Source organism: Salvia splendens, chromosome 11, assembly GCF_004379255.2.
Source record: "Salvia splendens isolate huo1 chromosome 11, SspV2, whole genome shotgun sequence".
NCBI classification, from domain to species: Eukaryota; Viridiplantae; Streptophyta; class Magnoliopsida; order Lamiales; family Lamiaceae; genus Salvia; species Salvia splendens.
This window is the reverse complement of record NC_056042.1, coordinates 1,306,256-1,323,977: the sequence shown is the minus strand read 5'-3', so window position 1 is coordinate 1,323,977 and position 17,722 is coordinate 1,306,256. Positions and strand designations below refer to the sequence as shown.

The 17,722-nt window shown below is 33.1% G+C and overlaps 1 protein-coding gene across 1 annotated transcript; it reads left to right on the top strand.

Moving 5' to 3' along the window:
- Positions 1-1,446: 1,446 nt before the first annotated feature.
- LOC121754158 (protein LIGHT-DEPENDENT SHORT HYPOCOTYLS 10-like) lies at positions 1,447-2,294 on the top strand. Its single transcript, XM_042149506.1, has one exon. It carries the CDS (start codon positions 1,549-1,551, stop codon positions 2,035-2,037), a length of 489 nt encoding a protein of 162 aa, XP_042005440.1. The 5' UTR covers positions 1,447-1,548; the 3' UTR covers positions 2,038-2,294.
- Positions 2,295-17,722: the final 15,428 nt, after the last annotated feature.

Below are 17,722 nucleotides of genomic sequence, written 5' to 3'. Positions count from 1 at the left end.
TGCCACTTCTGTATCAAGAGTGAATAAATGGAACCAACAACGGGTCTCGCCGCGGTCCCGAGCTGGCGAGACTGTGTTGCTGGGAGTGGGGCGGGACGAGCGTCACGTGGCGGAGGGGAAGTTGGCGAACCAGCTCGCCACCCGCTCGCGCCTCCGTATCCAATGAGAAGCGTGCTGTAGCCCACTCGCCGGGTGCGAATGAGCTTTAGTTTGCATACTTTTTTAGTTACCAATCTCTTCCTATAAATATTTCTTTCATTCCCTTTTCGTCATTCATCTTCTGTCTATTTTTCCTCAATTTCTTTCATTTTCATTCAACTTGTCTTTAACTAATCGTGTGATATTTTAAACTTAATTTTTTCCTAAAATAAACAGATAAATAACAATTTACTATTTCCTAATGACTTTCTTAAAAATAATTTTGTACCGAATTCCGGTTTCGCATCAAGAGGATGCATCTACGGTAATTTCTTTACGATTTAATGACTGAAAGTCTGAAATTAATTCTCACTTTTGCACGATAAGAAGGCAAAATATAATGATGAATCCACTTCAGATTATTTTTGATTTAATGCCTTGAAATTATTTTATAACGCATATCCTAAGAGCTATATGTAAAAGTATTATATTAGTCCCATTGGCAGGCACTGCCCTCGAAGATAATGGAGATAACAAAATGTCAACAAGTGGGAAATTATGAGACAAGCCAGTGGGGGTCATGAGTATTGACATTTCCACATGCACCACTTCAAAACTACTCGAGAAGGCAAGCTTCTTGTTTGTGTCTCCTATCTTACAGTAATTGTATCTTAGGACTTCGGATCCATTCCTTTAATAATTATTTCAAATATACATCATCACCCTCCTAGTTGTAGGAAATTTAATAATTATTTCAAATATACATCATCACCCTCCTAGTTGTTGGAAATTCATGTCGTCATCTAATGATACACAACGAAAATTACGTACATGAAAACAAACCGTACAAACCCATGCGCTGAGCATATAACACAGTCACAATTGATCTAATCCTGCAGGTGAATCCAATACTTTGGATATTCACGTGTAGTACCATTTCGATGCGGGAAAAATTTCTTGGTACAATCTAGGAAATCTCCGTGTATAACGTATACATTGTCATTTTCTATAATGAAAAGGATAATGTAATCTAGTCCAATTATAATTAATTAATCTATTATTGTAATCTAGTCTATTATCTTTCACTAAACAGCTTTCTAGCACAAATAAAAACATACCATGATAAAGTTGTACTACTACATACAACTTGATCAATTGCGCGCTAAGAGCACAATTCAAAATATAAACAGAAAATAACAATAATTCACATTTATTTAATAATAATAAAATTATGTACGAAAAAAAATTCAAATTGACAAAATTTTCCATTTGAAGAAAGCAACACTTTGGTGGCCCATTGCATGTCAACTCAATAGTCATATCTTCCTTCATTCTCTCTTCCTTCAACTCAATTCTTGCCCTATTTATCATCTCTCAACAAACTAAACAAAACAAAACCGAATCAAATCAATGGACACCGCCACCAATAACACTGATCCATCCGCCGCGGCCGTCCCGAGCCGCTACGAGTCTCAGAAGCGGCGCGACTGGAACACCTTCGGCCAGTTCCTGAGGAACCAACGGCCGCCGGTGGAGCTCCACCGCTGCACCGGCAGCCACGTGCTGGATTTCCTTCGGTACTTGGACCAGTTTGGGAAGACCAAGGTCCATCTCCAGGGCTGCCCCTTCTACGGGCAGCCCGACCCCCCTGCTCCCTGCGCCTGCCCCCTCAGGCAGGCGTGGGGCAGCCTGGACGCCCTCATCGGGCGGCTGCGCGCCGCCTACGAGGAGCATGGCGGGCCCCCCGAGACGAACCCCTTCGCGAGCGGCGAGATTAGGGTTTACCTGAGGGAGGTGAAGGAGTTTCAGGCAAAGGCGAGGGGGGTTTCTTTTAAGAAGAAGAAGAAGAGTAGGAAAATGGATGATCGGTCGACTTCCTCTACGACGCCGTTTTCGTGAGATTTCAGATCTATTTGTGGTAATTTTTTTCTCTGATTATATATATATATATAGATACATACATATATGTGTTTCATTATGTTAATTCATTTTTGTGAGGGCCGTTGTATACTGATGATGTCATTTTATTCAGTTCCGATCTTTGTGATGAATCTTTAGAAAACCCTAAAATATGAACAATTCACCCACAACTTTTCTTGTTCAAGAAAATTTGGTTGTTGAATAATTGTATATTGATGATGTCATTTTATTCAGTTTTCGATCTTTGTTCACATTTATTTAGACATAATTTTCCTCTAATCATCTAAAAGAGGGAGAGAAAACCACACATATATAATAAATGGGGATCCAGTGGATCGACCAACCCTACCGCCGGCTGGTTCATTAGGGTCGGAAAACTCCACTAAATTCGGTCGCTATGGCCGATACCAAGGGTTGGGTTAACTTTTGTCATATGTTACTTTACTGTGTCTGATCTTACTAGTCTTGTTTTCTGGATTCGTCACTGTAGACACATTAATACTATGTGGCAAGATCCCCCACCAAATTGGGTAGCTCTAGTATTTTCATGTCAGATTTCCATTTCATGAGCATCTTTTGAGATTGTAGAAGATCTTTTGCCCCCACAAATAGTCAATTGTGATAGAGGGTATATGTTAATTAAATCAAGAATGTGACACAAATTATTACTTATACATTGTTTGTTCAATTACACCTTAATTAAGCTGTTATCAAAACTCAAAGGCACCAATAATATTATTGACAGATCCCACTAATTTACACTTCTTAATTTACTTAATAGTATACTATTTAAACAATGAGTGCAATTTCAAAAATTGGAATTTGAGTGCTTAATTATCTTTACCATCGATCTTTACCAGATTGCCTTCTGTCAGTTGAGATTTTGTGGGAATCACAATTATTAAATTTTGTCCTAATGCTACATTTTTCGTTTAATACATAAGGAAAACATCCTAAATTTCTTAAGGTTGATTATTCCAAGTTTGAAAATTTCTTTCAATGACTGCATGGTTTATGTACTGTTTCTCAAATATACTCCCCCCGTCCCGCTTTAGAGTCCCAGTTGATCAATTTCGGGCGTCCCACTTTAGAAGTCCCGGTTGGGATAAACTAATAAAAAATGCCTACAAAGTAAGTAAAAAAAATGTTAAAAGTGGGTCCCAACATCCACTACAAAATATATTTATTACACACTCAATTAAGTGGGTCTCAACATCCACTACAACATTTATTTATTACACACTCAAACACTTTCTTAAAACATGTGCCCGACTCAAATGAGACTCCTAAAGTGGGACGGAGGGAGTAGCGTGTAAATTACTTTAAATGAACTCGATTCTAAATAGGCTCTACCTGCTGAAAAAAGGAGACACAAATTGTTTTTTTTAATTTCTTTTTTGATTTAAATTTATATCCACAATAGAGAGAGATGTATGCATGGTGTAAGAGTAAAATATGAAATAAATTTCATGGTGTTGAACACAATGCAATACAATATCTAATTAGGCGACTTCTAATATCTCAACATTGTGAATTCCCATGGTTGTGAGTGAATGAAAGTTTGGGGTGTAAGAAGATAAGTTGTTAGTACATAAGGTGTATCCTAGATCACTTCTACATCTCACAACAGTGTCTTTGGAGTAGATAAATAGTCCATTGGTAAATTTAGTATATTGTCCCCCAAACAACAAGTCACCATTTGCCATTAAATAGTCCATTGGTAAATTTAGTATATTGTCCCACAAACAACAGGTCACAATTTGCCATTACTTTGAATGGGTAAATAGCTCCATAGATTTTTGGTTGGTTGTCAAAGGTATATTCTTTAATTCAAGAAATCGTTTCTCCATAGTTATTCATCCCCCAAACATCAACATGCAAATTATCATCTAAAGTATTTCATAAACATAGTTGATCCTTCGAAATACTTAGCTGAGATGCATTTAATCTCCCGGGAATTGAAAGAGGAAAACCGCCAAATAGCTCAGAGTGAATATCAAAGACGCACATCAAGAGATTGCCCTTTAGATCAGATGCCAACCAATGAAGATATCCATTAAAAAATGCAGCAATTAGTAGTCGTGGCATAGGATCGACTGGCGTTGGTACTGCTATGCTTTTCCACAACCCTCGTCCTCCTAGAGTTTATAGATAACAATACCAAAACCTACTACTAGGTTCGTGAATACTATATAAAATTTTATATTGTCCACTTATTCTACTCACTCCAAATCCCAAAAATGTACCACATTTACTCATTGGTCGAGGTGGAGGAGGAAGTGCGACATATTCACTAGTTATTGGATTGCATACGTAAATAGTATTAACGCATGCATGCCACACTAAAAACAAACCATTAACTGAATCAATTATAGCACGACTGTCACAAGGAGCATCTAGACATGGAACGTCACAGCTACGCAACACGAATTCAAAAAGTGGGCTGAAGCTCTCATCGCAGACTGTGTACACATCGCGTCGAAGAACGAGAGCCAGGCATGGTATTGGACTATTCCACGCTTTACACACAGACTTGCACCTTATACTGCTTTTAATCGGGAGCCTTCTCAGGATCTCTCTCATTATCTCTTCCGGTAGGATTAAGAAGAAATCTTCCTTCATGATCATCGAAATATATTAGATTGGGGAAGACACGCAGATGAAGAAAAAAATATTCTTCAATTTTTTTTATACTCCCTCCGTCCCACCTTAAGTGATCACCTTAAGTGATCAATTTTCCATTTTGGGTTGTTCCATCTCAAGTGATTAATTTCCCTTTTTAGCTAAAAATAAAACTTCAATCATCTCTTACTTTATTCTCTCTCTTTCTTATTTTATTCTCTCTTTATCTCTTTTACTTTTTCCTCTCTCATACTTTACTCTCTCCACTTTAACTCAATGCATATCATTTTCTTAATTTCCGTGCCGAAAAGAAATCCATCACATGAGAGGGGACGGAGGGAGTATGATTGATTAATCATACTTGGATTTAATTAGTATCAAAAGGTTAAAGATGGTTAAGGTAATCAAAACCGAAAATGAACAAAAATAACAAGTAAATGAAGAAAACCTCATGCTCTAGTAAAGCCTTGGAGGATTGATTTGCTTCTTCCAGTTTCCCCATGTCCGGTTGATTTGCTTCTTCCAGTTTCAGACACACACATATAAATATATTGTTATTTCGTAAACTAGATTTTATTTCGTAAATATCAAATATCATTCTTAGGATTGCAATAACACACGTACACGGTTACCAAATTAATTAATAATTATGATCAAGGATAATTTTGTTAATTAATACTCTCTCCTAAGATAAGCAGAGTCGTATTCCTTTTGAGTTTTGAGATGTCCACTCTAATTGAGTCATTTTCCCTTTTAACAAAAAATCTTTATGTGTATAAACGATTATAACATAATGCTATTAATTCAATGTTATGCAGAATTAAATTCAATGACAACTGAAAATACTAAAATATTTTAAAAACTTATTTTAATGACAATTGACACCCTAATCAATGTAGCATATATATTGTAGGCACACACATCGCCTTCGTGTACCTACCACAATTAGGATCAATTAAAGGTTGTCAGTTTTAAGGTAGTAATATATATGGGCCAATAGAGAAAAGAATGTCAACGGGCTTATGGGCCAATATGGCCCGGCCCATGATAATTTTTTTTCTTCTTTTCTTTTTGTGCCAGGAAAATGTTGTATTTACTTTTTGTGCCTTTAAACTATAGAACTTTTCACCTTTTGGTTTTGAATTTTAAAATTGGTCTCTAAATTTTTGAGTATTGATTTTATCTGTTCAATGTTAGGCCATATAAAACATTGATAGAACGCCGTTTTCATCGCCGGTGTTTTGTTTTCGAAAAAATGATGGATCATTTCGCTTCTGTGTCGATTATAGGGCTTCAAACGAGGCTACAACGCCGGATCACTTTACATTACCCATGGCAGGTGAACTATTTGGTGAATTACACGATGCTCGCATTTTTCGAAGCTGGATTTAAGGTTTGGGCATCACAAAATTCGTATGCAACTGGATGATGTGCTTAAAACGGCTTTTCATACTCATAACGATCATTTCGAGTTTCTAGCATTGTCTCTTGAAATCGGCCATGGTTTCCGCCCCAGTTTTACGACTTTCTGACTTCTCCATTCCTTTTTATGTCGAGACTGATGCCTTGCGGTGGTCGGCGCAGCCAAATATGGTGGAGCTTATAACAAATGAATTTTTCAATTTACAAATTTTATTTTAATAAAAAGTGAAATAAAAGGTAAACTATCCATATCGCAAGTCAAGCATATTCAGAAAATATTCACAGCTTTTATTTATACATAAAGCTGATTGTTTTGATAATATTTCACATGGAGATAATGGGTGATAACTAATTGTTTACGTTAACTTTAAAAATCAGGTTTTAATCTTGTAATATCATACTATTTTGATAGTGTAAATTATGTTTGTGTTATTCTCATATCATGTTAACTAAAATTATATCATGTCGTGTTATGTTCGGCTGACAGTTTTCATAATAGGTTGAGTTCAGATTATGCCTTATTGAGTCGTTATCAAGTTGACCTGATAACGACTCAACCCACACAGTTTGTCCGTCCTACATTTTAATATCTTTCGTTGAATGTTTTGCTATACAAATTTTGATGGCAGATTCGTGTTGTTTTCGTAGAATGTTTGGCATAAATTGAAGTGAAAATTTTTACTTAAAATGTAATATGAAATGAAGAGTAAATATGAGTATTATGATATCCTTTGTTTTTTTTTCTTTTCCTAAAAAACTTGAGAAGCGGCAAATGCCTAGCTAGGGTTAGGCTTATAGAAAAACTTGAGAAAAAAGGTGAGAAGAAAGAGAAAAAGGGATAAGATATTTAGATAATATATATTATAAGATAACTCAAATAAGGAAGTACATATCTGTAAAGCTATGTTGGACTCTATACAGTTCGAAGCAATCCGGGAAAAAACCGACAAAGAAAACCAGGAGAGGAGCTTATAATTACGCTCAACTTAACACACCAATTATTATTATTATTATTATCCAAAATGATAGTAAAATATATCTAGATAAATCAAACATGAACTTAAAACTTTGAGCTAGCCCTTACTCTTCATTTGGGAAATATTAATGTCAATTTCCTTTCATCATCCAAGAATTTATATGACATCCCTTCACAACATACATTTCTCAAAGGGGTCATGTAGTGACTCTCAACATTCCCAACTTTTGTAGTAATTTTTATAACATCTTCGTACTCGTCAACTTTGATGTGCCATTCGCGAGTCCTAGTTGGAAATTTGAATCCCGCTTCCTAGTGATATCCCTTATCTTCCATTTTGTCGAAACGAATTAATGTTGTGTACGTCCCGAAACTCTTTGGAAGATTCAAACTGATATGTAACTTTCCCTAGTAAAAAAAATGTGTTATGATAGTTGCATTTAAAAAAAAATGAATATTAGAGAAATATAATTAATTATGAACATTGTATTACGTACTTGGTGAGCTTATAAAGCTAAGTAGAGTTTGGAGGGTTTATATAAGAGTGGTTATATTATAAAAAGATAGAGAATGCTTATAATCTTATGGAGCATTAACTATTATTATGAGAATTTGGAAATTTATCTTTATATTGTGAAAATTATTTATAAAAAGATAGATAATGTCTATGATCTTATGAAATATGAAAATGAAATCATAAATGCTTATAATCTTATGCAATATGAACTGCTGAAAGCTATATTAAATTAGTCATTTGATCTCATATTATTATGATTCGAAACATGTTTTTACATCGTTTATAATCTTATATATGAGATATTAACTGTTAAAAGCTATCAAAGTTAGTTTAATAAATTTAGTCATCTTTATCTCATACTATTATTATTAGAAACATGTCTTTATTATTGTTAGAATGCTTATATCGAATGCTTACAATCTTAGGAAATATTAACTGTTGAAAGCTATTAAATTGAGTTTAATATATGAAATTAGTCATCTGATCACATATTTTCATTATTAAAAATGTGTCTTTATATAGTGAAAGTAATTGACTACTGATATGAAAATCTCACGTACTACTATTTTTGTTACAACCCACTAAGAAATAAACTAAACAATGTAATCGGGTTTCTATTATTTTTATTATTCCATTTTATTTTATTTTTCTATTTTCATGTAAATATACTAATGGCGTTGAACAAATTTCGAAGAACAATTATTGTTACTTTTTTCCGTAGAATGCGGACTCTTAAGCTTTGTGATAATAAAGTAGATTATTTACTTTGTCAATATAAATAGTAGCCAAAAATGTTAAAATTATTGTAATCTATGTCTTTTCTTTTTGTGTAAATAGACCATTTATCATTAATAAAATTGGAAAATGATATTTTATACAAAAAACAAAGGTTTATACCGTCATACTAGGGGTGTGCATTCGGGTTTCGGTTCAGTTTTTTGTCAAAACCGAACCAAAATAAAAAAACTGAATTTAGTTCAAAATCCAAACCGAACCGAACCCGAAAAACCGAAAAAATGAAACCGAAAAACCGAAAACCGAACTTAAAAAACCGAAAAACCCGAACAAAACCGAAAAAACCGAAAAACCCGAAAAAATAAATATAATATTAATATATATATGTGTGTAATTTATTTTATTTTATATATACTAATAGAATATTTATATATAAGTATAAAATTAATAATACATATAATATATATAATATAGTAGAATTTATTAAAAGAATATACTATATATTATATATAATATAATATATTAAATTAATAGAATATATATATAATTCGGTTATTCGGTTTTTCGGTTTTTTTCTTCGCCCGAACCGAACCGAACCGAAAAACCGAAATTTTTGTATTTTCAAAACCGAACCGAAAAACCGAAATAACCGAACCGAATTTCAAAATTTCGGTTTGGTTCGGTTCGGATATTCGGTTTTCGGTTTTTTTGCTCACCCCTACGTCATACGAATTGAGTAATTTTGTGTGATAGTCCACATTTATATTGTTGTAGAATTCTTTTGTGTGATAGTGTGGTACTTTGACTAAGCCGGTGGATTGAGGTACAATGATCACATCATCGGGCTCAGGTGAGCCCGAATCAGTGTACCACGTTCAGGATCAATTATGATTTAATTGATACAAGAACCTGGTAAAAAAAATAGGTCAAAAATCTATGAATCAGAAGAAATTATTTGAGTTTCAATGACTCAACATTGTGAATCCCCATGGTTGTGAGCGAAAGAAAGGTTGGGGTGTAAGAAGAGATGTTGTCAGAACTAATGGTGATTTCGTGACTAAACAAGTATTGAATAATCCCAATTAATGTATGCTATTAAATGTCTCGATATCCACAATTAAATTTGTTACTCCATTTCATTTTTACTATTTTTTGTAAATGGACCCACACTTTACTAAATTTCTCTAAGGTTGGTTTTCAAAGTTTGAAAATTTCTTTCAATGAGTGCATAACTTGTGAACAGTTTTTTTTTCTTTTTGTTATATTTGTATGCACAATTTTGAGAAAGAGATATCAAATGTAGTACTTCCTCCGCTCCATTAAAAATGAAACGTTTCTTAAAATAGAAATAATTTTATACTACTGTATAAAATTATTGGGATGGAAGGAGTATAAAATAGAAATAATTTTATACTTCTTTAACTCACAAAACAACACTGCATAAAATCTCGTGCCAAAAAGCAAACGTTTCATATTTATTGGGATGGAAGGAGTATAACATAAGCTTGTCGGTTTAAAGCAAACGTTTCATATTTATTGGGATGGAAGGAGTATAACATAAGCTTGTCGGTTTCAGACTTTCAGTAGTCCTTGATAGCTTATACTACTGTATAAAATTTTCCACATGGCTGAGCTGAAATAGTAAAAACACTTCACAATATACTAATGTCACAAAAGAATTCCACCAAAATAGTTTATAACTTTATTTCATAACAGGTATAAGTAATTGAATGTTACATAAAAATTGAAAATAATGTTAAGAATCCAAAAAAATATAATCGGCCATCAAGGGTCACTATGAGTATGCAGGAAATATTTTTCCTTTTAATGACTCAACATTGTCAATTCCTAAGGTTGTGAGCGAAAGAAAGCTTGGGGTGTAAACAGATATGTTGCAAGAATACATTCGACTTCCTCGATGAAGACCATTTACAAAAATAGTTTTAGTGTTTTTAGAGCAGATAAATAGTTTGCTATCATACTGCACTGCATACAACAAGTCGCCATTTGCCAGTACTTTGATTGGATAAACAAGTCCATTTTTATGTGGTAGATTGTCAAATGTATATTCTTCAGTCCAAGAATTCGTATCTCCATAGGTATTCATCCTCCAAATAACAATATGGCAATTTTTAGAAGTATCGCATAAACATAAACATAGTCGATCCTCAAAAACACGTAGTTGAGATAAATATACGTCGCAAAGAGGAAGAGAAAAACTGGTGAAGAGCTCAGTTTCAAGATCAAGGCAACACACTACATTAGATGCCAACCAATGAAGATTTCCGTTCAAAAATGAAGCAACCAATAGTCGTTGTCGAGGATGGTCTAGTGCTGGTAACGCGAGACTTCTCCACGACCCTCCTCTTCTACCTAAAGTGTACACATAACAATACCAAGACCGATAATGATATTTACCACATAAAATCTTATACTGGCCACTTATTTTACTGACTCCAAATCCAAAAATGACACTACCTTTACTCATAGGAATAGGCGGAGGAGGAAGCACAACATATTCACCCGTCATCGGATTGCATACGAAAATATTATTAACACATTTACAACTCACCAAAATCAAACCATTAGCTGAATCAATTACATCACACTTGGTACAAGCAGGATTAGTCAAACATTGACTAGGCAACAAGACTCGGAGAAATGGCTTAATGGCCGCATCACAAACTTTGAACTCATGGCCCGGAAGAGCGAAAGCCAGGCCTTGTTCCGGAGTATGCAATGTCGCAAAGTCAACCTCCTCTATAAGATGGCGCCATGATTTACAAACACACTTGCACCTCATAATGTTTCTAATCGTGAATCTGCGCAGGATCTCTATCATAATCTCATGCGGTAGAGTTGTAAGCAACTCATCCTTCATTATTATTGAAATATATCAAAAGGAATAAAGAGGCTTATGACAATCTAAAGAGAAATAGAACAAGAATCTTAAAAAATAACAAGTAAATGAAGAAAACCTTGGGCTCTGATAAAGGCTTGAAGCACCCATTTCCCATTTGTGGGCTGTCTTGCTTCTTTCTTTCCTTCTACAAGTTTAAAACCCCACACATGAATATATAGTACTAGTATATATATGGATAGATTTATTTTTCTTTATGGATATGGATAATAATCATCTAAATATTATGCCATCAATTTTTACCTGAATTCCTTTTATCTCTTGAGAATTTGTGGAACATCAAAGTTTATTTTGATGATTTCTTTCATGAGTGCAAGGCTATTTTTCAAATACTTTTTCAATATTTTTATACTATATTTTTGAAATATTCTTCATATGGTTACAATGTCGATTATCAATATGATTGTGTGAAGAAAAAGTTTGAAGAATAAAAAGGCCATCATTTTTAATAGGTGATTTATTTCCTTCTCCTTATGCGTCCACCGTGGCAGACTTTTGGATTTGAAGGTGGGGCCCAAACCAATATTCATAGTAGTATGGTACTTCCTCCGTCCCATTCCAATTAAGTCAAGCAAAAAATTTTGGACACGAAAATTTAGAATTGCGTTGAGGAGAGAGGAAAAAAAGTAGGAGAGATAAGAGAAAGTAAAATAGATGATAGAATAATGTGGTGATTAGATATTTTATTTTTTTATATAAAAACGCCAAAAAAGGAATATGATTCAACTTAGTTGGGACGAAGCGAGTACTATTTAGGTCGGCGAATTAGAGAATCATTTAATGGAGTACTCCATCTGCCCATTATAAATGAAACATTTCCTAAAATAAAAATAACATCATATCTACTTTTTCTGCTCTCTTACGTTATCCCCTCTTCATTAACTTACAAAACAACACTACATAAACTCTCGAGTCGAAAAGCAAACGTTTCATATTTATTGGGACTAGTGAGTAATAATTAGAGATACGTACATACGGTGATTGTTGATACCAACGACAAAGAACCAGTTTTGTCGCGTAAGAGGACATCACAATTATTCAATTTTGATCTAATGCTTCATTTTTCATTTAAAACAAAACAAAGAAAAAATCCTAAATTTAATAAAGGTTGGTAATTTCAAAATTAAAAATTTCTATCAAGGGAGTACATGGTTTGTGTACTACTCCCTCCGTCCCAACTTAAGAGTCCTAATTAGTTAGGAGACGAGTTTTAAAAAATATAAAGAAAAATGTGAGTTGAATAAATTAGTGAAATATGAGTCCCACTTATGTACTCCCTCCGTCCCAGTTAAGATGACTCCCCTTCGTTTTTCGCATGTGTTTTGTAAAAATCATAATAAATAGTTAAAGTGAAGGGAAAGTAAATTAAGAAAGAGAATAATATGGAAGAGGCTCTCTTCTACATTATTCTCTCTGTTACTTTATTTTTCCTCCACATAATATGGAGTATGATTTTTCCAAAACACGTGTGAAAAATGAAATGGGTCATCTTTAATGAAACAGAGGGAGTATATTACTTTTATAATAAAATGTGAGTGGAATAAGTTGGTGGAAATGTGGAGCCTACTTACCATTTATGGTAAAGATGAAATAAGACTCTTATGTTGGGACGGAGGGAGTAATATTTTTTTTTCAACTCGTTATAAATGTATGCACAGTTCTGAGAAAGAGATATTCAACATATTTTATGATGATCAAGTCGATTTCACTATTCTTTATTAGCTTATAGTACTATATTAATCCATTCGTCCCACAATAAGGCCATGTTTAGTTGTCAAGATTATATCTGGGAAAGTAATCTGATTCCTTAAATTTAAAAATCTTGTGTTTGTTTCGATTTTTAATCAAACTGGGAAGGTAATCAGAATCCTGATACAAGGAAAGTTATCACAATTTTCCAGGATTCTGAATCCTAACTTTTCTTAGGTATTCTTTTTCCAAGTTTTGGGATTCTTACATATTTAATACAATATAAGTATATTTTTATTATTACTATTACTATTACTATTACTATTACTATTATTATGATTATCATTATTATTATTAATTACAATGTATTAAAACTAATTTAAAGTTATAAACCATACTTAATTACGGTATAATAAATAACTATAATTAAAATTATCATAATTATAACTATATTATTATTATTATTATTATTATTATTATTATATTTATGTATTTTTGTTATTATCATCATAATAATTAATAATTTATAAAATAATTAAAATATAACTATGATGTAAATTATATAATAATAAATAACTATTATTATTTTATAAATTAATAATTAATAAATAAAGTCATATTGAAATTTCAAATTATAAAATTTATTAAATTATAATATCCATAAATAGTATAAATATAATTATAATAATCATATTTATAATTATGATAATTTATGATTATAATACTCCATGTAATTATAATTATAATTATATTATTATATATTAATGATGGATAATCCATATTTAAACTAATAATAAGTATAATAATATAACTATTATCATTTGTAATTAATAATTTATTAAAAAATTTATACTATTATTAATCTTTTTTATAAATAAGAATAATACTAAGTAGAAGTACAGTTAGAGTTTGGTGTTTGAATCAAATATAAAATTTAAAATCTTAATATATTCCAAACACACTAAAGTAAAGTTATTAGGAATTATATTCCCAGGAATTATTTACCTAGCCAACTTTATTTTCCCGTCAACCAAACATGGTCTTAAAGAGTCATGTTTTGCCATTTCGGTCCGTCCTACAATAAGTGTTCTATTTTAATTTTATGATAAAGGGTAAGTAGGCCCCACATTCCATCAACTTATTTCACTCACATTTTGTTATAAAACTAATATATATACATATATGTGAGACTCATATTTCACTAACTTATTTAACTCATTAGTTTTCTCTATATTTCTTAAAATCTGTATCATAATCAAATAGGACTCCTATTCCCGAAGGCTAAGCTAATCAGTAAAACCACTTCACAATATACCAATTCACAATATTATTGCACCAAAATAGTTTATTGTATATATGTTACACATAAAATAAAATAATGTAAGAATCCAGAAAAAATATAGCCTACCATCAAGAGTTTGAATTTCGCAATGAGTCACGAAATATTTTGCCTTTTAATGACTTGACATTGTGAATCTCCATGGCTTTGAGCGAAAGAAAGCTTGGGGTGTAAAAAGATATGTTAGAAGAATAGTCATATCCTTTAAGACGACCATTTGTCACAGTAGCTTTAGCGTTTTTGGAGTAGATAAATAGATTTCCATTGAACCGCACTGCGTACAACAAGTCACCATTTGCCAATATTTTAAGTGGGTAAACAAGTCCTCCCCCATATGGTAGGGTGTCGACCGTATATTCCTTACTCCAAGATTTCTTATCTCCATAGAAATTCAACCTCCAAATAACAATATGAGAACCATAGTATGAACATAAACATAGTCGTTCCTCTAAAATACGTAATTGAGAGAGATATTCTACTTTGTCGGGAAGAGAAAGATTGGTAAAGAGCTCAGTTTCAAGATCAAAGCAACATATCAGTTTATTTCCCTTTAAATCCGATGTCAACCAATGAAGATTTCCATTCAAAAATGGAGCAACCAGTAGCCTTCTTTCGGGACGGTCTAGTGATGGTACAACTAGGCTTCTCAACAAATGTCCTCTTCCTCCTAGCGTGTATACATAACAAGACCAAGACCGAGTTTCATATGCACCACATAAAATCTTATATTGCCCAGTTATTTTACTCACACCAAATTCAAAAATGACACCATTGCTAACCCTAGGTACAGGCGCAGGAAGAAGCACTGCATATTCACGAGTCATTGGATTGCATACGAAAATATTATTAGCAGGCCCATTCCACACCAAGAGCAAACCATTAGCTGAATCAATTACAAAACAAAAGGAGTTATTCGTAGTTACACATCGACTCCTATAAACAGGCAAACAAACTCGGAGAAGTGGCCTGAAGGCCTCATCGTAGACTTTGTACTCATTGTCTACAAAAGCGAAAGCCAGGCATGGTTCCGATGTATACGTTGGCAGGCCTTGTTTTGGTGTGTACATAGTCTGTATAAGACGACGCCATGATTTACAGACACACTGGCACCTCAAAATGCTTTGAATCGTGACTATGTGCATGATCTCTATCATAATCTCACGCGGTAGAGATGTAAGCAAATCATCCTTCATTATTATTAAAAATTTGAAATATATAAGAAAGTTTAAAGGGGCTTAAGATAATCTAAACTTGAAAAAAAATACTCCCTCCGTCCCTGAGATTTTGTCACATTTTTCCATTTCCATTCGTCCCACAAAACTTGTTACATTTCACTTTTTATCATTTTTTGTAGTAAACCCCACATTCCACTAACTTATACTCACTCACATTTTATTATAAAACTAATATTTTAAAGTATGACCCACGTTCTACCAACTTTTTCAACTCACTTTCCATTATATTTCTTAAAACTCATGCACGGTCAAACTATTACAAAATTTGGAGGAGCGGAGGGAGTAACAAGTAAATGAAGAAAACCTCGGGCTCTGATAAAGGCTTGAAACACCCATTTCCCATGTGTGGCCGTCTTCCTTCTATCTCTCCTTCTACAATTAAGATACACACATATATATATGTACATTACTATATAGGTTTACTTTTCTATATGGATATGGGTAGTAATCATCTACACTAAGCCATCAATTTTTACCAGATTGCCTTCTGTCTATTGATATTTTGTGAACACCACATTTATTTTTGATGGTATCTTTCATGAGTGTATGCTTATTTTTCATATATTTTTTCAATATTTTTTACATAATTATCAAATATTCTTCATATGGTCAATGTCGATAATCTGCATGATTGCGTGATGAAAAAAGTTTTTTTTTTTTAAAACGCCTTCATTTAGGTTATTCCACTAACTTTTTCAATCCACTTTTCTTTGTATTTCTTAAAACCCGTGCCGGAATCAAAGTGGACGATTGTTGGGAGACAGGGAGTAGTTTTTTTTAAATTTTTTTGATGCTCCCTAGGATTTTATTGTGGGGCCCAAATCAATGTTCACAGTAGTATAGCGACTATCGTATGCATACCACATCAAATACAAACCATTAGCTGAATCAATTACATCGTGGCTGTTGGTAATTGAAACTAAAAAATATATTATAATTATCTCACATCGGTGTACAAAGAGAACTGAAATCATTATATAAGTCCCATTGGCCTCTCCTCCTATCACCAATTGGTTTTAGGATGTAGGATGGAACCCATGGATTTCTACTAGTGACTATTACTATAACTAGTTGAATATCAAGGCCTCATCGCACATTGCGCACCCTTCGTGTTCATCAGGGAAAGCCAGACATGGTTTCCGAATATACAACGTCTCAAACTCATCCCCTTCGATCAGATGACGCAGTGATTTACAAACACACTTGCACGCTTTAATGCTTCTATCCGGGGGAAGACACACTTGCACGCTTTAATGCTTCTATCCGGGAGTCTTCCCACGATCTCTTTCGTAATCTCTCCAGGTAGATTTTTCAACAAATCTTCCTTCATTGCTACCAAAATATATCAAATTGGAGACGAGTAGCACATGACAAAAAACACTATTCTTGTAATTTTATTATTAATCGTAATTGGGTTTAATTAGTGTCACAAGTTTAGATAGGTTAAGATAATCTAAACAGAAAATGAACCAAAAAAACATGTAAATGAATATAACCTTGGGCTCTAATAAAGGTTAGCAACAAAAAATTCCCATTGCTTCTTTCTCCTTCTAGTAAATGAGGATAACTCATATATAGAGAGAGATTAATAATCATCTAACTGCCTTTTGTCAGTTGAGATTTTACAGGGCATCACAATTATTCAATTTTTACCTAATGCTTCATTTTTTGTTGAATATAAAAATGGAAACTTCCTAAATTTCATAAGGTTGGTTATTCCAAGTTTGAAATTTTCCTTCAAAGAAATGGTTTGTGTATGAATTTTTGTAAGAATTTCCAGCTAAAATCCCACATTATTTTCTTTTCTATACGGGCCTACAGAGAAACGAATAAAAAAGGATGCTCACAGGCCCAAATGGCCCAACCCAGAACGAAAATCGAAAAAGGCAAAAGTATATTTAACTTATGCAAAACATGTATTTTAGAAAATACTAATCTATTGTCTATCTTAAAAATACATTTGATAAAACATCTCCTAATAAAGATAGACAATCACATAATAATGGCTATTATTATGTGATTGATAGTCAACTCATTCAAGAAATATTTCGTCTTTTAATGTCTCAACATTGTCAATTCCTAGTGTCGTGAGCGAAAGAAAGTTTGGGGTGTAAAGAGAAATGTTGCAAGAATACATTGTATATCCTAGAAGACTATTTGTGACAATAGTTTCTTCACTGTTTTTGGAGAAGATATATTGTTCATTACT

What these genes read in the sequence shown, in the direction of transcription:
- LOC121754158 (XM_042149506.1), top strand. Translation starts at nt 1,549, where the DNA reads ATGGACACCGCCACCAATAACACTGATCCATCCGCCGCGGCCGTCCCG.